Source organism: Betta splendens, chromosome 13 (assembly GCF_900634795.4).
Source record: "Betta splendens chromosome 13, fBetSpl5.4, whole genome shotgun sequence".
Taxonomy (NCBI): Eukaryota; Metazoa; Chordata; class Actinopteri; order Anabantiformes; family Osphronemidae; genus Betta; species Betta splendens.
Window position 1 is genome coordinate 19,515,069 of NC_040893.2, and position 27,671 is coordinate 19,542,739.

Below are 27,671 nucleotides of genomic sequence, written 5' to 3' on the forward strand. Positions count from 1 at the left end.
TAGCTCAAGAGTTGCAGACTGCATCATGTCAGTGAAGGTCACATGTACAGATATGCATTAGTGAATGTCCTCGGGTCAGCGTGAGCCACCGGCTGGATCGATCCCTGCCGACGCGCACAGCGCAGCACAAATCATTAGCTGCTGCTGCACATGTAGCTCACATCCAAATGTAGAAAACATCCCTCCATCCTCTTTCCATAGCACATTAGCTGTATCGACCATCCCACACCCAGCCTCTTTCCTTTTAATTGGTTTATACACAGCTGACCAGACAGAGGAGCCAATGCTGGTGTAACTGTGTTGAGGACACACTCTCCCGTCCATGGAAAAATGGACTGCTGCTGTTTTTCCCACCATCGATCCTCCCAGAATCAGCATCAGCATCAGCAGCAGCAGCAGCAGCAGCAGCAGCAGCAGCAGCAGCAGCAGCAGCAGCAGCAGCGTTTTGGTCTCCGTCTCCGTCTCCGCTTCGTCCTGTGACGATGTGAATCTGCTTGTGTGCTGCTTGCTCTAGTCTCAGCCCCTAATTCTGTGGGGCATCAGGTCACTGAAGGTCTCAGTCATAACCAGGAAATAGGACAGCAGGCAAAGATGAGGCCCTGGGTTCGTTCCAACAGGTCCCGATCAGTCCAGGTAAGACTTTTGATGCGTTTGCTGAGGTTTGTGGGACGACACATTTCTACTGCAGTACTCGCAGAATTATGTGTGAGTCTAATCTTGTTATACACAGCATCAAGTTTAATAGTATGAAGGTTTTTAGCATTTCGCAGATCGCCTATACTGAACATTTTAACACGTGAACTTGGTACATTTCAGCCACCAGGGGGCGACAGTGTATTAGCTCAAGACAAACAAATAGCGCACGCTGGTGTTTTGCAGGAGCATTTTAACAATTTCCTCTTGTAAACATCGAAGAACTACAGAATTAAAAAAAACACATTTAGAAATAGACGACATGGTTCAGACTTCGCACTGGAACGTTTTCTCAAACTCCCAAGGCAGATTTTACGAGGAGTTCCTAAAGGCAGCATGAAAGAGAGCGGAGCAAGAAAGCGCGTGTCTGCGTGTGCGCGTGCACCGACGCGGCAGCCGTTGACGTCCCGTCTTTTCTCTCGTCACTGTGTTCGCCGGGAGGTGAAGGAGCCGCTCCCGGTTCCGGGCCTCTACAGACCACCGCCGGTTTATCAGCGAACGAACGTTCACGTGTCGTCGCTCCGAACCCGACGTCGGCGACTTTTTTTCTCATTTACCGCAACAGCACTTTCGACCAAACCGACGAAGGGCGGACGCCACTGAGCGGAAGAGCGACGGGAGGCTGCACATCCGCCGCTTCGCGCCGCGGCCGCACTTTCCGGGCTCTGTTTCGCCCGGAGCTCCGCTCGCGTCGTCTCGGGTGGTTCCGGCGCTGCTTTGGTGACGGTTTCTCCGCGGGAGCCTCGTTTTGAAGTTCGTCCAGCCTGCTGACGGCGGCACCGAACCCGTCTGCGGTCACCGCCGGTGGTCGCACACGAGCCGCGTCCCCGGTGGCTGCTTCCCTTTGTCGCCAGACGACGGCGCGGCTGTGACGGTGACCGCCGGGCTCGTTGTGTGAATGATCCAGACGGCGTCTCCAGAAATGCTGCGTGTGGGGACGTTTGTGGGAGTGAGACGCTGAGTCCGGGTTCGGACAGAAATGCGGTGGACGTAGACAACTAGTGAGGATTGATGATCTGTGCTGCCTTCACGGACTGTGACAATGAGGAGCGCATAGGAAGAGGGGCCGTTTTCTGGTGTGAGTGACAGCCAGGCCCGTCTGGGTTGTTTTCAACGCAGCGTAAGAACCGAGCCGCGGTCCGTTTCGTGTTTTTCCTCCTGGACGGCGAAAAGCACTCAGGGACGATGTCTTTACGCACGGCGCTGCCCGGAAACGAGCGGAACCCGGACCATGTAAGTACAAAACACTGGGCGTGCGTTTGTCACCTTCAGCAGCGGGAGACAGAGGTTACAATTAGGCTGGTTCACGCTGATGATGATGATGATGATGATGATGATGATGACCCCCCAGCCCTCTGATTAGCCTTCCATGGGCAAAGACCAGCCGCAGTCAAACGCAGACGCGCTAATCTTCCGTAGCTCATTAGCCGCTGGACGCAGGAGCCGTTCAGGGACGAGGGACGGGCTGCGTAAAGCGCATGCACTCTCACCTCTGCCTCCCTCTCCGTCTGCCTCCAGCTGATCAATAATGAATGCGTCTGATGCAAGGCCACCCAGCCCCCTCCACGCCCCTCCTCGGCCTCTCCCTCCCGCATCACCCTCACCTTCCTCGTCTGTTCCTCTGCCTCCTGCGAGGCCTCCATTTTTGCTGTGGGTGAGGCTGTGACTGGCAGCTCAGTGGGCGGCCGGTAAATGTGCTGTGTCAGGGTAACTGGGTTTGTCCTGCTCCTGATTTCCTGTCTGGGCAACGAGTTCAGGTGAATGGCCGTTAGCAATGTTTGGCAGTTGTCTCTGGAAGCTTTTGCAGGGATACGAGCCTTTGTCACCGTGTTGGTTCGAGTGGTGCAGCTGTAGAGAGAATCCCACCTTTATCTCAAGGGCACCCAGCTCACAGCCTAGCAGGAAACTGTCAGTGAGTGCTTTAAGGTCTGAGCTACGTCCTTTTGCATCATCTGTCAAGAACACCTCCCTTTGTTTCTAAAGGGCACGTTGTCACAGGGCAATCTGATGTTCACATCTTCTATCTCAGTGGTTTTCTCAGACTTTATCCATCAATTAGCTCCTTTCCTTGAAGTTTCATTGACCTTTTACCAAAGTGACTGTTGAAATGCGCCATATTTTGGGTGGGACAGTCCATCCTGGCCACACGCTGTAATATACTGGAAGTTAGTCCCTCAGCTGAGGGGTATTTATTCTATAGAAGCTGCCATTTTCTTTTTAATTATTAATGAACTAGTTAGTATATTCTTGTCTGTGGGTCTAAGTCGATGCAGTTTGTTACTGTGAGGTGTTCATTGCCTTGTCATGACCCAGAAGCACATTTCAAGGTGATGCTGCATTTAAATACAGCCTTATGTTCTGTTAATACATCAACAGGAAACTCACTATTTACTCCAATATTTTCCTTACTCATGTGATTTGTAAAGATGACGCCCACTTTATGCAAAAAAGAACTTCACTGGAGAGAACATTGGAGAGAACCCAAGCATAGATTTCCATGTATGCTGTTTTTGGCTGCATAGTTTTGGATTCCCAATAATTGAGGACTTCCACAGCTGCAAAAACAATTTATCCTCAACCAATAAATCAAAGCAATAAATCTTGAAAGGCTCTTACAGGTGAATGTAGTTTCAGCTTCTGAACTTTGCTTTCCGTTCATTGCCAATATTTGAGCCAGTCTTTGTGTATTTTGTACAGGCTGCAGAGCTTATGTGATGATTTCAGTTATCAGTCATGTTGAGGCCTGTCAGAAACTGTTCAGCTGTTTTGTTCTCCTCCGTCAAAGCTTTTGAGCCACTGCAGTGAAACCGGTGTGTTTGGTATAAGAGGCTACTTCTGTGTGAAAGCAGTGCAGAAGATGAACTGTTTGGCTGTAAGATGGGCAGCACGGTGAATGCTTTGCTCACTCAGGCTTGGTAGCAACCTCACCATGGCAACAACAGCATACCCCCACCTCTGTGATGCCCACCTCACCTCACCTCCTATGCAATGAGCACACACATGCTCACATGCAGACAAGAACAAACATATACAGTAGTAGTTCTGTTACCCAGTTTACTGGCGTTCATAAGTAAATAAAGAGTTCACAGTGCAGATTGTGAAACCATTAGATGGTGTAAAGCCATTGACAGGTCATAGGTTGTGATCATTAGATGGTGGGAAACTGAATGGAGTTTTTCAAGAATAAAATTTCCTGCGGCATTTTTCCTTTAGAACTGAATGTGCCCTCTTGTACATTTAATGTTCAGGCAGTCTACTGTAGAATTAACTAAAACATGTCAAAATAGTGTTAACTTAAATAGCTATGCTGACAAACAGTTTTAATATTTAATATAAATGTATAACAAAAACATGTTTACAGGCTTCTATAATAGTCTAAATGCTACTTTCTCTAAAAGTGTAAAGAAATAGGAGCTTCTACATCAAGTACAGACATTGTCTGTCTCCTTATCTTTCAGTTCAGCTCTTTATCCACACACAAACATCTCTACCCAACCTGCTGAACCTGCATTTACAGACCTACATGTGTTTACAGTTAAACCTTGTTGTTTCCTGGTAGCTGTTAAACCTTATGATATAATGTACCAGCATTTCTCTATTTGCTCTTTTGTTCAAATGTTTTGTTGAGGTTAGAATAATAAAAGCAGAAGGGAACTTAGTTTTAAGTTAACTTTAAATCCAGACCAGGAAAATACAAAGTACATCAACCATTAATAGGAATTAATATGTTGCTTTGGGCTAATTGAGTTCTATCAGTGTGAGAGAAGCTGAGAGTAAAGTCATGCAGTAGGTGTGGGTGAGTGCTCGTATGCACATGTAGCTTTGTGCTTTACAAAAAGGCCAATGTACGTTTGCCACTGTGGGGCAGAGCTCAGCTTTTATGATCTTTGGACAAGCAAAAGCTTCACAAGCTCACTGTCCGGACTTGTTACCAAAAAGCTGGCAACTGCCTCTCATGCGCTGGATGGCATTCATGTCGAAACACACCGAACACAGCCGTAAACAGCTCCAGGCTTTTAATCATCTGGTCTGCGGAGACCAAGTGAACCATGTATGATTGGTATTAAGTATGGGGGATTCATATTTTATGACCTATATTGGTCGCAAAAGCTCCTGGACGTGTACGCTCACAGCCTGAACACAAGTCAAATGCATTTCACAAGTGCAACAGAAGCCCAAAGGTGAGGGAAGTGTGCCGCATATGGGGAACTGTCTTACAGTTCTGTCCTACCATGGAGCCAATGCCCAGCTTCCTGGAACGTTGGTGGCATTTACCAGTGAGTAGCAGATTCAGCTGTGGAGTGTGTATGTGAAGCAGTGCTGAGAGCTGGCAATGCTTTCTGTGAAGCCTTGGTTTTACTTCTGTTGGAGTTATTTGGTTTAGTATTTGGGATTATTTACCTTTCCTCTGAATTGCACCTTTTTAAAGTGCCTTTACAAGAGTTGTGTTCACTGACTTCTTTCAGACGTATTCATGTGCATCAGAAGTTGGCCGTTAGTGATGCTCTTTTCTTAGTAGTTTTTGCTGATCCTGCTAACTTCCTTTTTAACTTCCCGTTTCTTCCCCAGTTACAGCCACTTCTGCTGTTGCTTCTTGACTCTTTAATACATGAAGTATTTCATTGGCACGCAGTCCAGATGATGCACGTTTTTCATTGTAAACAAACATCTTTTCCCTGGGTGCGCTTGTGTCATTGTAGTTGAGCAGTGAGTCAGCCAGTGAACAGGTGGTGTAATGTGAAGATCATGTGTGAATGACGCTCTTCAGAGTCTCTGAAGTCAAACAGACCCCTGCAGATAAATGTGTTATCGCACAGATACTCACGGGTAAAAGACTAACGGTCGGACAGGCATAAAAGACACTGAGATCCCCAACGTCAGAGTAACAGTTGGGCTGTTGTGCTCATTGTGTAAGCGAGGCCTTCTGCTGTTGGGGTCTCGGGTATCAACTGTCCCCGGCCCTGATCTGCTTCACTCTAACCCTTGCAGATACTATCTCCCCTCTTCCTGTCCTCTTAACTGTTTTTGCATTAGCGCTGTGACTTTATAGCTGCTTTTTTTCAGCCCCACAGCTTTGTGTGATGGGCCTGTACTCCTTACAGTGCCACCCACTCACTTTGCATTGCCATCCCATAAATAACAGTGTCACGCTCGTATGGTATGCTCATATATTTGACGAGCTGTTCTGTAGCCACTCCCTCAAAGCTGGGTTCTTTGTGATGAACTTCATGTGATAAAGCGTGTGGGTGGGGAGACACGCTTGTTTACCAGAGGAAATGTTATAAAAAGCTGTCACTGTTTGTGTCCATTAGTGGCTTCGAACAAAAGCTCTGCAACAAAACAATATCCTTTATTGTCATCTCCCCAACACGTTGCCTGATGTGGTCATTCATAATAATGGAATTTTTACTTTTTAGTTTTGTTCTATGGCAGAGAGAGAGTGATACGCGGAGGATGTGTCGTGACTTCCCCTGACAATGAGGTCTAATAATTTCCTGCAGACAGACTGTAATCACATCAGTGAAACTTTCTTTGGCATCAATCTCGGTGTGTTTTACATTTTAAACTAAATGAACAAAGGCTCATTAACATTAGTCTTAAATTAAAACGTGAAAAAGAAATTGCTTGTGTGAGTCACGGGACCTGTGCCAAACCATTCAGTCATCATCCAGTTCCACTTAACAGATATTACCTGGTAGGTCGTGACTACAGGTTCTCAGAAATGCAGCAATTTAGATAATTTGGGATCACGTTTAGCGGCAGCTGAGACAAGAATTCAATAAAAATGTAAAAGTTAACAGAGTCAGAGGCTTCAGGACAGAATGTCTTCTCTATAACAAGGTATGCAGTACTGGTCTCTGAAAATTTACTTTGTAACATTACTAGACAAAAAAGACTTAATGCTCATTACAGTTCTACTAAAAGGACATAATATCACACAGATGAATCACAAAGCCATGGCTGAATGTGTGTTACGTTGGGTATAAATACTTCACAGCTGAAAAGCAAGTTGTGTTGTGGTCCATTTTATAGCTAAAATTGGTGACGTGTTCCTTTAAGCAGCTCAGATTATTTGTTAGTCTTTATTTCACGTACAGGGTGTTGGCTGTAACAGCCTGGCTGGCGTCACCATCGAGGAGAGCAATGGTCACGGCAGGAGTCAATAGAGACCTTTGGCTTCATCAGGCCTTTACTTTAAACGTCTTAACAGTATGAACCTGTAGCATCAGTGTCCATCTTAGAAGTAGTGTTGTATTCTTAGACCGTACTTTGTCTTCCAGTGTTTAGGGAGCAGTTTGTTCCAGAGAGAAGGCACAGACTGCTGAGACAGAGACAAATCCAGGTCTAGCCAAGGAGTGACTCAGCTCCTTATTCCACACACAATAAATGTGACCCTTGCTTCGCATGGCTGAGGATCATAGCCCTGTGGTGAATGATAATTTGACAAATGTGGCTGATCACCAGGGGCGCACAGAAAGCGCGTGTGTGTGTGTGTGTGTGTGTGTGTGTGTGTGTGTGTGTGTGTGTGTGTGTGTGTGTGTGTGTGTGTGTGTGTGTGTGTGTGTGTGTGTGTGTGTGTGTGTGTGTGTGTGTGTGTGTGTGTGTGTGTGTGTGTGTGTGTGTGTGTGTTGTGTGTGGTGTGTGTTGTGTGTGTGTGTGTGTGTGTGTGTGTGTGTGTGTGTGTGTGTGTGTGTGTGTGTGTGTGTGTGTGTGTGTGTGTGTGTGTGTGTGTGTGTGTGTGTGTGTGTGTGTGTGTGTGTGTGTGTGTGTGTGTGTGTGTGTTTTTGCAGTCCAGCAGTGTCCAGACTGGAATCCAGTTACGCTTTGCATACTGGAGTCATATAATGTCAGACTGGAGGAGGGCGGCTGTCATCTGGTCTCCTTCTGCAGCTTTGTGCTCTGTGGCTTAGGTTGACTGTGGTGCGCATTTATTTACTCATATGTCCTTTGAAGACGAAGGCATCCAGCGTAACATATGACAATCTGATTAATGGCCAAACATTTCAAATTCATATTAATAAATTATTACTTTAGTATGAACCCTGCATTTAACTGGCTGAAGAGAGACACCTCCACCCTCTAACATTGTTTAAATATCTGACCTCCAACAATCACCGCGTTTGGACCTTAGGCAGGAAATCTGTCCTAAACTCAGGGATTGAGATGAAGCTGCTCAATGAGGTTTTTTTGGTTTACCTTTTTCTATTCGTGCTGTATTTGGCATGAAGAGCCAAGTGTTAAATTAGGCTCATAGGCTGCTTAACACTTATTAGTAGAAAATTAAATCTAGAAGAAGCTACAGGCTGTTTGTATGACCAGTCTAAGCTTTAGTAGTTTGATTGCTCAAATGTTGTGCTAAAGAACTGTACAGGATGTCATTTGCACCTTCCAAAAAATACCAGCTACTTCTATTAGCAGCCTTCTTACTGTTAATTATTCTAAGAAATCACACATGATCTGATCCAATGTCACTGCTCTGTATTCAGCACGCTGGTCTGTCCCACACGTCCTGCCACTCAACTCTCTGTGGAGAAGGCGCTACAGCTAAATGTTCTCTATGATGGTGATAAGCAGACGCGAGGGAAACGTCACTGATGCTAGATTCTCAAGTACTGACATCTTTTACTATCATATAATCCTGTAAATAATGTAGATGGGCATTGGACACCTATGATTAAGCATTGTTGTGTTCACATGAAGCCATCTTAGTTTTCTTTGAGTATTGTCATAACTAATGATTCTAAGCTTTTATAGTGTTGACCGATATTTGAGGTTTTAGCGGTATAACTGTTTTACATGATGTACAACTTTCACAGTACATTACATAAACTCACAGCGGTGAGGAGCCAGTTAGTAGTTGTTATGTGTAATAAAAGGCCTTGTGAAAAATCCAGACTTTGTGACGGTAAAAGCAGAGCAAGGCTTCAGCAGCTGATCACAACCTGTCTGTCATAGTTACTGACAGGTTTTCTGGCATCTCTCTCTTTCTTGCGAGACCTGCCAAGAAACACTCGTGAGTGTTGCAACGCACTATGTGACACATCCGCTGTCATTGCTGTGACATCTCTGTGTTCCCCGCAGGAAGTGATACTGGTAAAAATTCGACTTCATTCTGCTCTTTACACACTGGGACGTGAGAAGGAGTTACTGGCACCATGAGGAGGTGTTTTTAAAGATCTAACAGAGTTGTACATCTCCTTACATCTAGATGGTTTTGTAATTTAGCCCCATTATTGGCCAATTTTTGCACAGGACAAACAAGAAGTTGGAGTCTGACTACGTCTTTTGGTACTTTCTGATAGCATGAAACATTAATTATTGACATTAATTAAAATTATTAACATACGTTATTTCCATAAATTTACAGCCCACTATTTCACATAGAAATGAGCCACTAGGTGAATTCATGCTTAACTTATTTTAAACGGCGTTTAACTCTTTGTTGCCTTCAGCCCATCTGACCTGTCTCTGGCTCTCACTCTCACTGTGTTAGTGTATGTGTTATGTGTTTTAGGCTGGCGTGGCTCAAGGTTAGGCCATTTATCTGCTGGGGACCTACGTCACTCATCCGGTCTTTACTCAATACCACACACACACACACACACTGACCCAGTGAGTCCAGGCTGCAGCAGCAGGACATCGTCTCCCTCAGGGTGTGGTTTGGTGTTTTGTCCGTTGAGCTGCATGCTGTGATGTACAGTAGCATCATTCTGTCATCCATCTTCCCTCCAGCTCCATTTAAACCACAGAGAAAATCCTATTTAAGTTTTACATAAAGGATGGAGCGTACTCTTTGTCATTTATGAACCCAACAGTGGAAGCAATACTTCAACACTAGATAATATGCAATATTTCACTCATTAATAACATTGCAAACTCATAGAATGACTCAAAGTGCCATTGTGTTTATTTATATTGCTTTAAAATGTTCACATTTGCCAGATTAACAGCTTCTTTGGAAATACAATAAAGGCAAAGATGACAAGGTTGTTTTTCAAACTTCTAAAACGATTGTGTTTATTGTGAAATTGTTTATTGTGGAAACAATGAACTCAGTTGTGTTCAGTCACATTAGGCGCACGTTTCGAGTATAAGAACTGTGCTTTTATGCAGCTGTACACCCACTCAGACCAGCTTAGGAACAGAGCTGCTGTATAGTAGCACAGCTGATGCCTATTGATAGATGCCTGCCTTCATATTGACAGCACATATTAGCTGATTAATTTTACTTTGCTTTAAGGGTTTGAGTTGTGAATGACTGACTGGTTTCTAGCCCAGCTTTAATGTCTTTGTGCTCTTTTAGGACTGTTTCTTTTCTTAAATCACACTATTAGCTTGGTTCACTGCTGATTAGGAGGAACTCCAACTTTATAGATAAAGATAAGATAATAAGATAAGACACACGCTTTCACCTGATTATGAATGCACTTATTTGGATATGCGTTTAGTTTTATTACTGGGAAATTCAACTGACGCACTTCAATCTTTCATTTAAAACAAAGAAGCGGACAGAAAGTCTTTATCTGCTTAGACATGATGAGATCAAGAGATCATAGAAATCTGATTTAACAATGGAGATACATCTGTTGTTTCCTCGTCAGAGCCCACAGTGACATTCACATGTTATTGTATTGTTGTTTGGGTGACGTCAGGCGCTCATTCCTATCATCCACGTAGGAATTTTAAGGCTTACGCAGCCTACTGCTTCTGCTGAGTCACTGATTGGAGCCAGCTTTGTTACTTTCATAAGTGATTGGCATCTCTGCTATTGCTGCCGCCTGCTCTGTGCCCCTCTGACTGGACCACGTGACCTACAGGATTGCCATATGCAAGACTTGGAAAAGGATGGATGTTAATATAATGATGATATTTAATAATAATAATGATCTAATGAATATTAGAAGCATTTAGCTTTAGTTTAATGGACGATTCTTTTATTTGGCCTGTGAGGTTTACCGGCAGCAGATCCAGAACAAAGACGTCGTCAGGGGGAATTGGATTTCTTTCAGTTTGCGAAGACAAGGTGCAGCTTCTTTGCTGAATGTGCAAATTACAAAGTGAGAGCCCACAGGATCCCATCTCACACACACTCATCCATCCACCAGGCCCCATTCTATCTTCTGTACCAAATGTCGGGCTGCATTCTTAACGATGTGGGGGCCTCTGACCCCACCACACCTCACCCAAACATCTACAGACGCACACGAACACCCATTCAGAGCCCTGTCCTGAATTAAACTGCATAGTAATCAGACGTAGAGGTTGAATCGATGGGCTGCACTCCTTGAAAGGACAATGTAGGACGAGGGGGAAGGCGATGGGGGGAGGGTGATGGAAGGGCGGCACGAAGCTCAAATTGATGTGAGGGTGCTGAAAATGAAGATAGTCGCCTGAGACAAAAGAGAGTGTGGTTTCAGGCCTGGAGAGGAAAATGGAGTTAGCGGAGGCACCCTGATTGTCTGGGGGAGGGTACGAGCCAGGGGAGAGAGAAGGGGTGAATAAATGGGGGAAGGGTGAAGTGGGGGTGAAAATGAAAGTGGCTGGATAAATGGAAAACATTCTGCTGGATGGCTACTCTCATTCTCATGTAATCTCTCAAACCTCATGCTGATATTTATTTGTAGCCATCTTAATAAAGTGAAAATGTTAACTTGAGCCTTTTAGTTTTCAGTGATTTGTTACGAAACCAAGCTCAGAAACCATCAGGTGCGTGCGTGTGTACTTGCATCAAACCAAAAACGTATTTTCTTACCAAAGTGAGGACATTGTGGCTTGTGTGACAACTTTAAAGGCATGTTTGAGGGTTCGAATAGTTTTGGTAAGGGGTAGATGTGTGCCTATAGTTGTGATGCTTAGGGGCTAGGGATTAAGTCAATGGCGGTCCGTATTCAATGCAACTACAAGGGTGTGTGTGTTTGTGTGTGCACAGTATCCTTCGAGATGCTAAAATGCTTTTATTCTGAGCAGGTGTTCGCTGCACTGGAGGTAGTTCCTGTTTGTTTGCAGTGAATGAGTTAGATGCCGTTTCTTTCTGCTCTTTCCAAATCACTTTGATGTCTCACTGATTGATTAATCCATTTAGGGGAATTTGTGTTTAACTCTGGCCGTGACTCATCATAGTCTGCAGCGGCAAACGGGAAGCTTTTTAATCTCAGGTCAGATGAGGAAACTATAAAACTGACTTTTGGCAAGAGAAAGAGATGTAAGAATGACGGAAAGAAGAAGAGTTAAAGGAAATGTGACAGGAAACTTAATGGAATAGAGAAATGAATGCTGGGAAAAGAACTGGGGACCGCAAATTGCCAAACAGATGCCCTGTTGGCAATGAAAGAAGAGCTGGAAGGGAGAACATACAGCAGCAGGTTAACGGAGGAGAAGGAAGCGCCTCCTTATTTGTGTTGTTGTGTTTTGTATGCCCGTTGCATCGTGTGTGTGTTGGTATATGTTTGTGAGACTGCACTTTCTTAGATAGTTTGATTCTATGATCTCAGCGCTGTCAACCACAAACGGAACATTCACCGTTCCTTCGTCAGACGTGGGATCTCCTACTGTAGAAACAGAAAGTGGCTTTTGCTTGTGAGCTTCTCTGAGCGCTACGTTCTACTTTCCCTCTTCCACCTTTGTCCCCTTTGCTTTATCTGTTTTCTGTCTGATCATCAGCATGGAACATTGTCCATTGCTTTCGTGGTCCTGGTTATTCTTTTCCCCTCATTTTCATTAGTTTACAGGAAAATCAGTAAACTAATGATGCGCTTCTGACTCTCTTTCTAATGATTCACTGTAAAACACAAGCGACTTAGTGCAGATGAACTGTTTGGGTCAAGGTTCCATTGCACTGGTTTGGGTCATGTGTTACTTCTCGTCTTCCAGGCATCGCAGTATAACGGGTGACAGTGTATGACATTATAAGGGCTCCGATAAGGAAGCCATGACCTGGTTGGGCTTGTTTTTCAGCACTGATTGTCTGGAAGCTGAGGTCACAGGGCTACAGAAGCTGACTCAGTGTTGGCTATTATGGTGACGTTACTGTGTAACCTAATGACAATATTGTTAGATACAAAAGACAGGTGCAGCAGCAAATACTATATTTGAGAAGATTCTAATCAGCAGAAAGTCATAAGGTCCAAAGGCTGAACATCTCCAAGCCTCACTGATGGTTCTTCTCTCCCCCCAGCATTCCTCCCTGTCGGCCAGCCGCTCAGAGAAGGGAACTGGCTGGTCCAGCCGCTCTCTTGGTGCTCGCTGTCGTAACTCCATCGCCTTGTGTTCAGACGAGCAGCCCCACATTGGAAACTACCGGCTGCTCAAAACAATCGGCAAGGGCAACTTTGCCAAAGTCAAACTGGCACGACACATATTGACCGGCAGAGAGGTGAGTTTAAGGGAGGATGTGCTACAAAAATACATCACGGTGCTTTTAGCTTTTCTAGTCAGACTCAACAGTTTCCTCCCACTGCAATGAAACCCAGGTACACAGGGAGACAGCCATGTTTTTGAGCTCATAAACCCTGACCTACATTATTTGGGTTGATATCAGCAGTAGAAACCTAATTTATGAGCCAGTGGCTCCATCATGTGAGAGCTGTCGCCATTTTCCAGCCACATAAAGCTACAGCAGGGATTCAGTGGCAGTGTAACGGCCTTTGTCTGGGTCACCACATATTAATAATAATAAACATTTTACAATGACTGTGCTGTCAGTTAAAGTCTAACTAGTTATTATAACATTACTGTAGGAGCTTGAGCATCAGCACTTGCTGCTACACATTTACCTTTAGAACAGCACATTTCCAGTGCAGCTCCTGTTCTGTGATATTATCCTCCAGTGTCACCAAATTGACAGCAGCAGAATGCAGCTTACACACACTCAGTTGTTAGTGATGATCATGCTTGTGTTTTTATTTAATTTTGAGCCAGCTAAAGTGTAAATATAACATTTTGTAGCTTGCAGCATTGTATTCTGTTTAGTAGTAGAACAGCGTTCCAACAGTGTTCCAATCGCCACAGTCTGGAAAGAACACGCTTTTCTTAAACTGGTCTTCTCTTGCTCACTTCTAGGTTGCAATAAAAATCATTGACAAAACCCAGCTCAACCCCACCAGCTTACAGAAGGTGAGTCTGTACTGTATGTGTGTTATCTGGGTGTCAAAGTAAAAGGTGATTTTACTGGATACCTTCAACCATCATGCACTGTATTATTTGCTCTGTATATTTGATTCGTAAGAGACAGTTTGTCCTCATTTGTAGGACCAGTCATCTAGGTTAAAGCTGAATGTTTGAGCGTATATTGTCTTTTTAATCTGAAGGATAATGAACTGGTTCGCCTCAGTTTCGTTCACACAAAGGTTTGAGCCCAGTCCTCTGGAGCTGTCTCATTCTCTCACTGTATGTGTGACCAGTGGAATGTACTGCAGGTCATGTATTAACTACTGTCCATAGCCCTAATGAGATCAAGCTCTCTGTCCTGTCTGAGCTTGGCCTGCTGCAGCTATTTGTGCCTGCGTGCGTACTGGTGTCATGCATGTGTTCACTGAGAACGATCTAATGAAACAAAATTGAGTGAGAATCATAGCCTCCAGCCAGCGGACTGTTTCCAAGCAGCAGCAACAAAATACTGAATATGCTGTAAATATTACTAGTGTCCTGTGGTCTATCGCTGTTGACTGCATATTTCTAATGAGGGCTTTAAACACCACCTTGACTACCTCTCCAAATACAGTAATAATCAGTTTACATTGATTAAAAAAAGGCATAAACTGTGTTGCAGTTTGTTTTTCTATTCTGTATCTTTTTTTGTCTGGCAGTAGCTTTAACCTTGTGTAGACTCTGGATTCACAGCGTTGTAAGCACTCACACAAGTCGGTCTTTGTTCTGCTGACCAAACTTTGGCCTCGTCTGTCTGGGCTTTTTATCAGCACCTTCACTGCAACACATCAGGCTGGTTTCGGACCTTATTGATTAGAAAGATTTGTTTCATTGATGGTGTCTGGTCCTGGTGATAGTTGTTCCCCTGGCCTGACAGCAGGCTTTTTTAGCCTCCTGCTGTCATTTAATGTTGGTATGAAATGGGACCCTTTGCTTTGTTTGTCAGCCTTCAGTATCTTAAATGTGGTCAAATATGGCAATTCCAGTTGTCATTCAGTATCAAAAAAATCAGTTTTATATGCTAAAGCAACTGAAACAACACATCTATGACACAATTGGGATTTTTATTCATCTCATTTAAAACAAAAGAAGGCAGAGGTTTTTCCATGCTGGTAACCAGACATACAAATACTGTACGTGTACAGCACAGGCAATATTCTGTCAGCTGATGAACTACTGACTCTTTGACGTGGGCGGTTGTCTGTATCTTTGTCTGCACACAGACTGGCTTGTATTGAACAGCTGCTGTGAGATTCAACCCTTTTTTTCCTCAGCATCATTTTCCTTCTGTTCCAACATTGTGACGTCTCCTTAATTACACCAGCAATCTGCTTCTCAATCCTTCCTAAAGGGTGTGTGTGTGTGTGTGTGTGTGTGTGTGTGTGTGTGTGTGTGTGTGTGTGTGTGTGTGTGTGTGTGTGTGTGTGTGTGTGTGTGTGTGTGTGTGTGTGTTCTGCAGTATGGCAGTGGTGCATAGCGTAGCTCTGTCAGGGCTGGGTCTGCAGGTCTGTCCTGTCAGCAGTATTCTTTAGTATAGGACACCACACATGCACCAGGTGACACTGCACCTCATTTCCTTTATGCTCGTTATGGCCTGTACACTTATTTGGGTCCCAGTTTCACTTGTTGAAGATCAGTTTAAAGTTGCAGCCTGTAAAGACTGTGTATCACTCAGCATAATGCATTATGTATTATACAATAAACCGTAACATATTTGCTGTTGGCTTTAAACTGTAGGTTAATTACTGCATTACTCCCTTTATTTTACTTATTTCATCTAGAGACAAATGTAAAAGATTCATCTAGTTAATAAGTAAAATAAAGGCAGCATTACATGGTCTATGTTACTTATTTGTGTTTCTCAACAGTTATGCACATAATTAATTTAACACAACATAAATAGAAAAGATGTGGAATTCTCAGATGAGCTGAAGTAAACACACAGTAGCTACTATCAGGCACTTTCCACACTATGCTTCAGTTTATTTCCTGTCAGCACCTTGTCTGTACTGCAGGTTTGTGTTCCATCTCCTCCTCTCCTTTCCCTGTTTTCTCTCTTTATCTCTCTTCATCTGTTACTTTGTTCTCTTTATTGTAGGACCGTGCTCTACTTTCCTCTCTCCTCTCCCCCGGCGGTGTGGTGCAGTAGTAGCTCAACTGTAATCACAGCAGTAGTTTCTTTCATTTGGAGACTTGGTTCACATGTGGAGACTGAGTTTTTAGATTCTGGAGAAAAGAAAGTGACACTGCACAGCCCCCTGCTTTAACAGGGTCACAGTAAGCTCAAATGTGTTAAAGGCTGTAATCATTTAAACTCAACACACAAAAGTGTCTCAATTACACAACTGATGAAGTCATAATCTGCGGGGACACTCTTCTCATAACCTGTCAGACTATGCAGGGCCCCATCAAATGTTCCTCTGGTGTGTACGTGCAAAAAACCCAAAAATCCAATAGTGTGTGTGTGCAAGCAGGACAGTGCTGGGCTGTGATATCACGCAGGCCCCTTCAGCCAGGACATACATTCCAGACGGGCAGACAAAAGAGGGCGGCGGCATGATGAAGAGCAGGCACCTTGAGAAAGACGAGATACAGCAGAAGTGTGTGTGTGTGTGTGTGTGTGTGTGTGTGTGTGTGTGTGTGTGTGTGTGTGTGTGTGTGTGTGTGTGTGTGTGTGTGTGTGTGTGTGTGTGTGTGTGTGTGTGTGTGTGTGTGTGTGTGTGTGTGTGTGTGTGTGTGTGTGTGTGTGTCACCAACCAGCCCGACACGCTCTGTCTTTATATGCGCATACTGTATAATGCTATTATATGACAGCGTGCTGTCCCTGTGTGGCCGTCTCTGCATAATCATATTGTTGCTGCGGTGTGCATTGTTTTTTATTGTGGCTGCCTGCAAAGGGACTAATTAGACAGTAAAAGAACTTCAGGGTGGACAGTGCAGAGCAGAATTTCTCGCTCAACATCAAAACAACAGAAATGGAGCAGTGGAGGAGAAGTAGAAGTCCTGACTTGAAAGATTTCTCACCCGTTTCGTCTTTATTGTTTGGACAACATAACATGTAACTATGTTCAAATATATAATAGATGTATTCCAGGGGACTATTGATGATAATAGCCAGAATGCATTGCAATGCCTTTAACTTGTAAACTTACTAAAAGCAGCTTTAGAAACCAAACCATGATAACTAAGGCGTGCTGTGAACTGTGTTTGACATTTATGTATCTTAATGTACCAGTGATTAGTAACCAGTAACACATTTTTCAGCCCTAGTTGCTTTTGAAAAACCTTAGGGTGTGAAAGATTGAATTACTTAATTACTGAAGTAGCTTAAAATGTTTCATCTAAAACTGTATAAGTAATAGACTTGGAGCTGGAATGTGTCATTTAGTTGCACAAGAACACAGAGGGTTATTCACAAGAGGTACTCTGCCCAGAGAGTAGAGAGCGCTCTGTGTGCAGGCCTCTCTCCAACGCTCTCCTTCTTTGTCTCTTCGCTTTTCTGAATGTCTGGTCTCATGATTGGCTGCATCTGCCAAATGGACGTGGTGGAGGGGCTGTAGTGTGTCAGTGTGTTTGTTGTGAAGGAGCTAGCTATTTAAATATGTCAGCTAGACAAGCCCTATCTATTCCTCATTTCCCTGTTTCAATCTTTGTTTTTGCCTTGCTCCCTCTCTCTTTGTGTGTTTGTGCAGAGCAGAAAGAGCTCACATTCAGAGCCTGGATAAATAGGTCACAGGTCAACTACATGGCCAGACGCATGAATCAAACCCACACAATACTCTCAAAGTGAGAAAGAAAAGAGCGAAGAATTTAACAGTCTGTCCTCAGGTTACTTTGAGTAAATGCATGTAGAGAAGCTAAGAGAGCTGTGACCTGGATCATTAATATTGGCAAGGAGGAAAAAAGGTGCTTGAAGAGATGACCTACCCACCTCTTCATGTCTTATTTGTGTAAACTACAAATAAAGTGTAGTAACAAACCTTGAAGCGTTCACATTACTGCAGTATGAGCTTATCAATGGATTCATCAATAGCAGTGACTCAACAATTTCCTGGCCAGATGCTGAATCTTTGGTTTCCTGAACGTCTCATTTCAGCCGCGGTCTGTTTTGGAAACACTCACTTATTTTTATCTTTAAATATGTAACATCACAACAGCAAGAATTATGGATTGTATCTGTGAGGTAGTCGACCAGAGTAAAACTGCTGGACACAGGGAGAGGTGAATGGTTATAGAGTGTGAGAGTGAGGGAGGAGAGAGAGGCTTAGCCGATAATTCTTCTTAAAGCTCAGATGAACAGCTGATGCACCATGCACTTAATTCAATTACACACACTCCCAATGGGGTTGTATGTGTTTATGACGATGCAGCTTCCTACTTTTAAAGCCAACAGGTGAAAAGCTGCGACATGAACAGAAACTGTAAAAACGGTTTGTTTTTATGTGACTCAGCGTTAAAATTTATAATGTCTAACGTAGAGAAGCTAGAAGTTAAACGCAGCCTTGGCTTCAGCAATTTTATTAGTTTACTCAAATTCCAGAGTTTGTTTTTGAGAACTACAGTGATCGTTCCCCGAGGTGAATTTCATACCAGGACTCTGCCTGATGGAAGCACGTGCGCAGGCCGAGCCGCGTCGCCTCCGGCAGCTTCTGGGTTGGGACATTTTATGGTGCTGGTAATTCATTGGACAAAGCTCTTCCTTGAACTCACGGCTGTAAGAAAACTGCTTCCTGTGACTTTGATGGTGCGGTCAGCGACCAAACTAAATTAAAACCTGTTTACACACTCTGATATAAGAACAACAAAATCATTTCTATTTACGCATTTTGTTTTTTTCTTTATGACCATTTTTTTCAGTTTCCTGCTCACAAAGTCAGTCACACTCGTCCATTTCTCACACTTTATTCTGGGAACTCAGGCACACATAAACTGGATGCAAGGCCTTAAAACATATTTATAATAAGAAACAACAGCAAGATCACAAATCACTGATACAGACACGTTGGTTTTATGGATTTTCAGTCTGGTTTTCTCAGATTCTGTTAAATGTTTGCTAAAGGTGGATCAGCATGTTTCACCTCGATGCGTCAGACCCTGATGAACTCTCTCTGTAATCTTTTAAAATGTAGCTCACAGACAAATGCATTACATTAATTAGACTGGGGGGGTGCAGCAGCAGCAGTCTGGAGCTCAGTGATGGATGAGTAGGAGCAGACAGAGTGCTCACTCTAGGGAGGAGGCCCTGTGGCAGCACTGCACCCATGAGACCATCCTTTGGGCAGCTGGAGGTCTGGGGTGCTGGAAAGACGAGTGTAAAGAGAACACGTGTCTGCGTAGAGCATCAAGATGAATGGAGGGAAAACTGTCTAAATACCAGCTGTGCACCGTATGAATTAAGTGAAGGGTAAATAAGATGATGAATATTAAAAAATGGTCAGTATGAAGGTGGGAGACAACACATTAGGATACATATTGAGGCAGTCAGTCAGAATGAACCAGACATTATGTTTTATCTGTTGTCAACTGCCTGATGATGCGTCGTCTCCCTTTTAAATTGTTCCTCAGCTGTTCCGGGAGGTTCGCATAATGAAGACGCTCAAACATCCCAACATAGGTGAGTTATTCTCTCCAGAATCCTTGTATGTGTGTGTCTCCACGCTGACATTCATGCTAACGCTCCTTCCTTTGTGTGTTACAGTGCAGTTGTTTGAGGTGATCGAGACGGAGAAGACTCTTTACCTGATTATGGAATACGCCAGTGGAGGTGAGTGCCAAGTATTGAATGGTGACCGTTAGATTCATTACTCTGACGGATCTGTAGAGTTCAACTGATGGACCAATTTATTTAATGTTTAAACTATTGAGTTCACTCCCTTTGGTTTTCATTATCATTAGCTACATCTCACTTTTATGTCTGGAGGAGGCAGCATCCGCTCGCTCGTTGCTTTTCTCCTCTCTCGTCCTCTTCGTCTGTGCCACTGTTGAAGCATGCTTCTGTTTTTGCAGTATCTATATTTTTTCTGTTCTCGTGAGCCGTTAATCTCTGTCCACGGCTCTCTCTGATTGTGGGATCTTACTCTCAAGACCTAATAAGGAGGCTGCAGCTCAGCAGCTGCATGATTTACTGTTAAAGGCCTCTGTGATTAACTGTGAACTGAACACACAAATACAAAATGCTGTATTGTACTATGTATTGTTTTGTCATGATACATTGCAAATGTGTGAATAGTCAGACTTCCCTCTGTTATTTAGTTCTGGATGAACATGTAAATTGGATTCATGCATATGGATGTGGTGCTTGGTGAGCGTTCTAGGGTTTGTTCATTAAATGAGGTGCACTTGGTGTGTAACTGTTAAATTGCTCATAAACTAAAGGTTTTCTTCCTTTTTCCAGGCGAAGTGTTTGACTACCTCGTGGCTCACGGCAGAATGAAGGAGAAAGAGGCAAGAGCCAAGTTCCGGCAGGTCCGTAAAAGCCTCAAAAACCTCACCTCACATGTCTCATTTCTTGAATAGGCGACAGATTTTCAATCAGTCTGGTAAAAAGGAAAGCTGCAGTCACGTTGTATTGAGTACAAAAACTCAACAACCTACAGCAGGTTGTTTGCGTGTGGAAATATAACTCTGCTTTTTGTTGTAGTGTTACCTTTTAATCAAAGCTCAAATGTTGGAATGGAGCTATTCTAAAAATATTAGCATAAGCTGTAAATGCTTGTCTTTCTCTTCCCAGATTGTCTCAGCCGTGCACTACTGTCACAAAAAGAACATTGTTCACAGAGACTTGAAGGTGATTTGTTTTTATAGAGCATGTAGTTAACACCTGACATCATGTGTTAACTGTAGACGTATGTAATGAATCTGAACTCACTTGAAAGCAAATGTTTTAATATTGTATGTCTAAAGTTACATTTAAGTTTAATCAGCTCCTGGAAACAGTTAAATACACTTGTGTAAGTATTGTGTTTTGTGTGTATCATGTCCTGCAGGCAGAGAACTTGCTGCTCGATGCAGACGCCAACATCAAGATAGCCGACTTTGGCTTCAGTAACGAGTTCACTGCCGGCAACAAACTGGACACATTCTGTGGATCTCCACCTTACGCCGCTCCAGAGCTCTTCCAGGGGAAGAAGTACGACGGTCCAGAGGTGGACATCTGGAGCCTGGGGGTCATCCTGTACACGCTGGTCAGCGGGTCTTTGCCTTTCGATGGACAGAACCTAAAGGTGGGGCACGTTTTAGAAATCTCTACCCATAACTCAAAAAAGATATGAAACTTTCTGAAAATTGGATGAAGTAGCTGTTAGAACGATTCAGTTTGTTGACTCTCTGATTAAACTAAAGCCTGTGGTAGAAAGTCATGGTGTTTGTTGTGTGCAGGAGCTGAGGGAGCGTGTTCTGAGGGGGAAATACCGCGTCCCCTTCTACATGTCTACAGACTGTGAGGGAATCCTGCGCCGCTTCCTGGTCCTCAACCCTGCAAAGCGTTGCTCACTGGAGGTGAGTGAGAAACCTCAAATAAACAAGCCCACATCAAAGTGTCCAGCTGTTCAAGAAAGAACTGTATCTGTTTATCTCACCAGCAAATAATGAAAGACAAGTGGATCAACGTTGGCTACGAGGCTGACGAACTGAAGCCCCACACAGAGCCTCAGGAGGACTTCAGTGATACCGGTCGCGTTGGTGAGTAACAGACCCGAGCGTGTAAAATACTGTCTCTCACACACACACACACACACACACACACACACACACACACACACACACACACACACACACACACACGATGATAAATGTGATTTCCTCTGTCACGTTGCAGAGGTGATGGTTGGGATGGGCTTCTCCAGAGACGAGGTCAGAGATTCTCTGGTCAGTCAAAAATACAATGAAGTCATGGCCACATACCTGCTACTGGGACACAAGAATGAGGTTAGTTCAGCTTAACTCTTCTACTGTTTCAGGTTTAAATGTTTTAGTTTTTTGGCTACGGTTTTATTAAACACCGACTGGAATGGACTTTCTCACCAAATCAGCTCCACACGCTGTATGGAAGTAAAGATACGGCATGCAACCCAGTATGTGTGATGTAAACAGGAATGAGAATGCAGTGGATCTGGTTTGGGAATCTGGCGGTGATGTGATCTCACTAACCTCTGGCTTTTTGCATAGCAGCTGTGACTGTTCATTGTACTTTGTGTGTATCAGACGGAGGCCACCGAGTCTCGGTCAGGCAGCAGTCTGAGTCTAGCTCGAGTTCGGCCTGGCACCATCACCAATGGAGCGAGCAAACACTCCACCTCCTCCTCCTCCTCCTCTGGAGCGCCTTCATCCTCCTCTGGCCACAAAGCACAGCGCAGCGCCTCGACATACCACAGACAGAGACGCCACTCGGACTTCTGTAAGCCAGTTTTCTGTGAGCGGCTAGAGTCCGTTGGTTTTGGGAGTTTGTCAGACTAACAACTCTTGTTTCTCAGGTGGTCCATCAGTTCCAAGTACAGCGCACCCGAGGCGGAGCCCCAGTGGCGTAGGCGAAGGGACTGGGCTCAAGGAGGAGCGGCTGTCAGTGCGCAAGCCGAGCACCAGTACCGTTGGCTCCCGAAGCATCCCAACCCCCTCTAGTCCTATGGTTAGCTCCGCTCACAACCCCAATAAGGCCGAGATACCCGACCGCCGCAAGGAAGCAAACTCCACAACAGTAAGCCTGAGCGCGACTCATCCAGGGGAACCAACCTGTCACCTTGAGTTTCCTATCAATATAATGGAGACTGATGGCAGAATCCTCACAATCTTTCTAATCCTATTTTCTCAGATTAGCCCACACATTAAGATACACTAAAACAGGCTCCAGTCATTAACACCCATCAAAGGTTGGAGGAGCTGCACAGTGAAACACTATGATGGTTTAGGATGAATATTAGACTGCATTCACAAAGCAGGGAGGTGGACATTGTGGCTGCATGAGTGGGATCTGAGGACAGATTAAGCTCAGATTAACTCTTTAAGGTCGCTTGGCAGATACAGGCCTGGGGTCACACAGTCATCTTTAAATAGGACGCAGGTTACAGGGCGGCGTGGTACAGCAGCAGCTTCAGTTGAAGCTGAAACTTCCTGATTCTTTCTCCAGAACAACATCCCTGCCAGCGCCATGACCCGTAGGAACACGTACGTGTGTACGGACCGAACCAGCACCGATAGACACTCACTGCTGCAAAACGGCAAAGACAACAGGTGAGTGGAGTCGGTCCTGGATGCAGACGCGCCCTCCTCACCAGTTGCGTTTGATGAGGCCACATTGATTTTTAGATTTTCCACCACAGCTGGTCTAAAACCATTGGTGCCATTGTATTTTTAATATAAACAACTATGACGTCACACAGAAAACACCAGGATTTACTATATTTTACATTGATTCTCTAATTGATTCAATCCTTTGTCCCTGCAGTGCATTGTCCCACCGTCTTCCCCCAGCCTCCCCCTCAACGCATAGCATCGCCGGTTCCTCTGGGGTCTCCTCCTCATCCTCCACACCCTCGTCTCGTCTCTCCAGGGGGTCCACGGTGAGGAGCACTTTCCACGGAGGGCAGATCAGAGACCGTCGGCCTCCCTCACATGCTCCACCAGCTTCCCCAACACTGTCCCACGACGCCAGCCCACTGCCCCACGCCCGGACCCGGGCCACCACCAACCTGCTAAGCAAACTAACTTCCAAGTTGACTCGCAGGTAAGAAGAGAAACTAGGAGAATAAAGAGAGAGAGGGAAAAATAGAGCGGCATTTTAAGTAATCAAGTAATAACACGGAATAAAATAGATCTGCATGTTACTGGCTCAGTTCCATAGCCTGTGGGTGTTTATTATAGGGGCTCATTGGCACTAATTATCCAAATTACTGGACACCATGGTCCTTTGACTATGCTGCCTCTCATCATCTCTTCCTTAACAAATACTAACCTAGCAGCTTCTTCCCTAATGAAGCTGTCCAGGCTTCAGGAGCTGTCCTTCATCTCAGACCTGGGTCTATTGTTGACCTACCACATGCTGTGTAAAGCCTGCTTGGCCTGGATACATGTTTCATCTTTTGCAGTTTTTCATATAATATTAACTTGCTGCATTGGACACAACAAAATCATGGCACCGGCTTGTTCGACCCAGGTCTGAGGTTCAGTTGGACTAAATATGTGTCCTTACAGTCTGTTTTTCTCAGCTTATTGTTGCTTTTTTGTTTTGTTTAATGTTTGTTTGATTCTTTAATAACTTTTGCTTTTCCGTACCAGTCACCTGCTAACGTTCTGTCCTGTTTACACCGTTTAATTTCTGTCTGTCTCACCTGTGCTTCTCACTGTCTGTCAACTGTGTTGTCTTTCCCCTCTCTTCTTCTCTCATTCAATGTTTCTCTGCTTTTCTGCTGTTATTTTACCTTTTTCCATTCCTCTCATCTCCTCTTCATCTCCTTCTCTTCTTCCTCTCTGCTCCTAGGGTCACTCTTGACCCTTCTAAACGTCAGAGCTCAAACAAGTCCATGTCGGGCTGCACCCTCCCACAGGGGACAAAAACAGTTAGTAAGTTTTCCTTACCCATGTTTTCTGGCTGCTTCTGTCTGTCTGTCTCTGTCTGTCTGCCTGCCTGTCTGTCTGCCTGCCTGTGTGTGTGTCTGCCTGCCTGTCCATCCGTCTGTCCATCCATCCATCTGACGACCAGTGCCCTGTCTGGAGCAGGTTGGAGTAGTTGTACAAACCATTTAACCGGTAAAGGTGTGCTTATGTTGAATTGAACATGTTTGAAGGTTCTGGCTTTAGTCAAATCCACAAATATGTAAAGCAGGTTTATCATAGCCTGTGAAGGGACCATTCATTTGAATGACGGAAAGGTACAAATAAATAATAAAGATTACTATTTATTAATACTAAATCAATGCTTGAATGAGTAAAGTTCTTCGTCATTCTATTAAACAAATCTTCTAATGAAACCGTTGCTTGGCTGCTGAACCCGGGGCATCTGCTCGTCTCTGCTGGGCTTTATAGGCTGCAGCACACGGCACCGTTAACTTCCTCCAGGACACACTAGTGCTGGTTGTCTGCAGCTAGTGATGGACATTTCTTTGTGTTCTAATTTAGAACTGGGCGTTGACGTTTGTCATGTCACTGCTGAGGATGTTCACATGCTTGTGTCTGCGTGGGAGTGCGTCACTTTATTGCACTGAACTGTGCTGGTCTGAGTCATGTAATCAACACCAGATGTTTGCCCATGCTGGTACCAAGGAGCAGGGCTGTGGGAGGGAGACCCGCGGGGGGGTCTTAAATACAAGATATATTCTTTAGATGTTTAATGTAAAGGTTTTTCACCTTTTAAAGCCCTGAGCTCTAACTTGAAGCTCAGGGCCGAGTCACGGCGTCCTCCTACACATAGCACAGTTTAGGTTTGAGAGGTGCAGTGGATAAACAAAGTCTGTCTGTCTGTCTGAATCATTGGCCCTGACACATTTGATTGCACAGCATATGCCTGAGCCTTCTGTGAGAGCAGATGCTTGAAAGAGGCATCTCTGCCTGCAACAGTCATCCCAGCGTCACTGTCATTTTGAATCAGGATTACTTGTGTAACCGGGATTTATCCTTCTCTTAAACAGGGATCTTACACAGCTCTCCACAAGATGCGAGCAGATCGTCCTGTTCCTGATTCCTGGTTGTCTCATTTCTTCTTCCTCTGTCATTTTCTGCTCTTCTTACTCTCATTCTCTCACTTTCACCCCTCTATGGTTCCTTCATACTGATTACACTATCCGGTCCACATACTGAAAGCACCAGAACGGTAACAGGCCGGTGGCATCAGATGCTACAAACACAAATTCTTCCCTCAGACAATTAAGATGTGGTTAAAATGTTAATGAAGGTCTTGCATATACTGATTTAATAGGAACTCTTACTTATCGTCTGAGCTCTAACAGGAAGTGCAGATTTATGCTGAATCATTGTCCGGATTATTTTTATTCATAAATGTCATGGTGTGGTCTTGAGTTTCTCCCAGTGGATTAGCAGGCAGCTTGCTGTACTTTCAGGGACATGATTCAGTCAATCAGGTGAGGCAGCACGCGTAAATCAGGAGTCTGGTTTGTAATAGAACTTTTGTCTATAGCGACCCCTGGAGGCCACAATGGGCAAGTGTGAGACTTAAACAATGTCAAATAGTAAACTTAATAATAAAAATGGACAGTAGCTGTAGTTTGGATTTCTGTTTTTGCTCACGTTCCGTCTCATCTTATATGGTTGACCTTTCACCAGCATCGATTTTGTATTTTAGTCACGTCCATTGCCGCTGCACACACGTTGTTTGTTGAGACCTGAACCCGCTCTGTCTACTTTTGTTTAGCCTGTCATTTTCACGCTCATCCATTGCTCCAGTGTTGTGGGTCTAGGTTCATGATGGACCACATGTGATACAAGTTTTCATGTATTGTGTTGATTGGCTGACATTGACCTGCTGCTGTGACAGGGGAGGGGGGCTGGGTTGTTCTGAAGTGGCCGATTGATTCCTAACAGACACATTTTCTTCTTCTTGAGGGTCACAGACGAACCTGAGAGAATCAGCAGATCTCCGGTCACAAGGTGAGTGATTTATTACTAAACATCATGAAATCACAGCAGAGAATGCTAAGCTAGGACAGAGCTAGTTTAGATATGACGTCACCATCAGGTTTATTCAGCAAGCAGAATACAGGACGACGACAATCACTATTATACAGGTGACTGTGAATGTACTGACAAACACAATCACACTGACACACATCACCACAGGACAGAACGTAGCAGCAGAACCAGCTTAAGAAATGACACTATACACCGATATACATTGATTTTTCTTTTATTCTCGTATGTGCAATATAATGTAATGTTCCATGTCTGCCATGACTTCAGAAGATACTAAACGTCCTTATTTTACAGTGACAGCATTCCTGTTTTTGTCTGTGTTTGGCTGAAGGTAATTTAATAATGAAATAAATGAGTTAAGTGATCAAGTAGGCGCCTTGTTTACATTTTATCTGTCCATGCCAGTAAATTTGAAGCCTGACCACAGAAGTGAAGCTGAACCTTTGCACACTGGTTTTGTTTGTGCTGTATTAATTCAGGGTTCAGCCTCGGCTCATTTAGTTTGTTTCTAAAGGTGTTCACTTCCTGTCAGTCTCTCCTCCTCCGGCCTCGTCTCAGACTCAGGTTAAAATCAGCAGGTAAATCGGCAGCAGTAGGTTTACAGTAGCTGGTGTGGTCTTAGACGCTCATGTGCTAGATGATCCCCAGTCGTTGTGACTACACAGCAGGTTGGTCTGTTGTTAGTTGGAGTGCGTGCGATGCTGCGTGTAGTTGGACTAAAGACAATGCCTGTGATACAGTAAACTCATGAACTCTTCTTCTTCTCTCCCTCTGCTGGTTCCTCATACATCACATTTCTATAAACACATCAACCCTTACTCTGTTTACCTGTGCTAATCGTCTCCTCACCCATTATCTTGCCTTACCCTTACCCTTACCTCCCTCCTTCATACACATCCCATGTTACTTCACATTTGGTTTCAATCCTTTATACGTTTCCTTCTCCATCGCTGTGTCCCTGACCCTCCCTTCTCCCACCAGTCGCCATCTATCTGGGCATCAGAAAGCGGCCGAGCCCCGGACCCCCCGATGCGGCTGGGATGTGAGGGTGCGGAGTCCCCGGGACCCGGCGGAGGTGGTGCTAGCGCTGCGCGAGGCGGCGCAGGGCTGCGGCTGCCAGGTCCACCAGGCCGGGCCTTTCCTCCTGTCCTGCACCCACGGAGCAGCTGGTGCCCGAGTGGCCTTCGAGGCCGAGG

The 27,671-nt window shown here is 44.5% G+C and overlaps 1 protein-coding gene across 5 annotated transcripts; it reads left to right on the top strand.

Annotated features, from left to right (window-relative positions):
• Positions 1–859: 859 nt before the first annotated feature.
• Positions 860–27,671, top strand: mark4b (MAP/microtubule affinity-regulating kinase 4b). Of its 5 annotated transcripts, none has more exons than XM_055513936.1 (18): positions 860–1,926; positions 12,869–13,066; positions 13,753–13,806; positions 19,405–19,453; positions 19,538–19,603; positions 20,234–20,304; positions 20,570–20,626; positions 20,826–21,062; positions 21,217–21,336; positions 21,420–21,519; positions 21,656–21,765; positions 22,042–22,234; positions 22,311–22,531; positions 22,961–23,064; positions 23,279–23,557; positions 24,311–24,393; positions 26,389–26,433; positions 27,457–27,671. In XM_055513936.1, exons 1-18 carry the CDS (start codon positions 1,879–1,881, stop codon positions 27,519–27,521), a joined length of 2,100 nt encoding a protein of 699 aa, XP_055369911.1. In that variant the 5' UTR covers positions 860–1,878; the 3' UTR covers positions 27,522–27,671. The 5 variants fall into 5 exon arrangements, with proteins under 5 accessions (XP_055369911.1, XP_055369912.1, XP_055369914.1 ...); XM_055513937.1 differs by having other exon boundaries at positions 24,311–24,389; positions 26,397–26,433; XM_055513939.1 differs by having other exon boundaries at positions 24,311–24,389; positions 27,457–27,569.

Excerpts from the sequence above, each read along its gene's own strand:
- mark4b (XM_055513936.1), top strand. The coding sequence starts at position 1,879 with ATGTCTTTACGCACGGCGCTGCCCGGAAACGAGCGGAACCCGGACCAT. Across the intron at positions 1,927-12,868 it reads ACGAGCGGAACCCGGACCAT|CATTCCTCCCTGTCGGCCAG; the intron begins GTAAGTACAAAA and ends CTCTCCCCCCAG. Across the intron at positions 23,065-23,278 it reads CAAAACGGCAAAGACAACAG|TGCATTGTCCCACCGTCTTC; the intron begins GTGAGTGGAGTC and ends TTGTCCCTGCAG.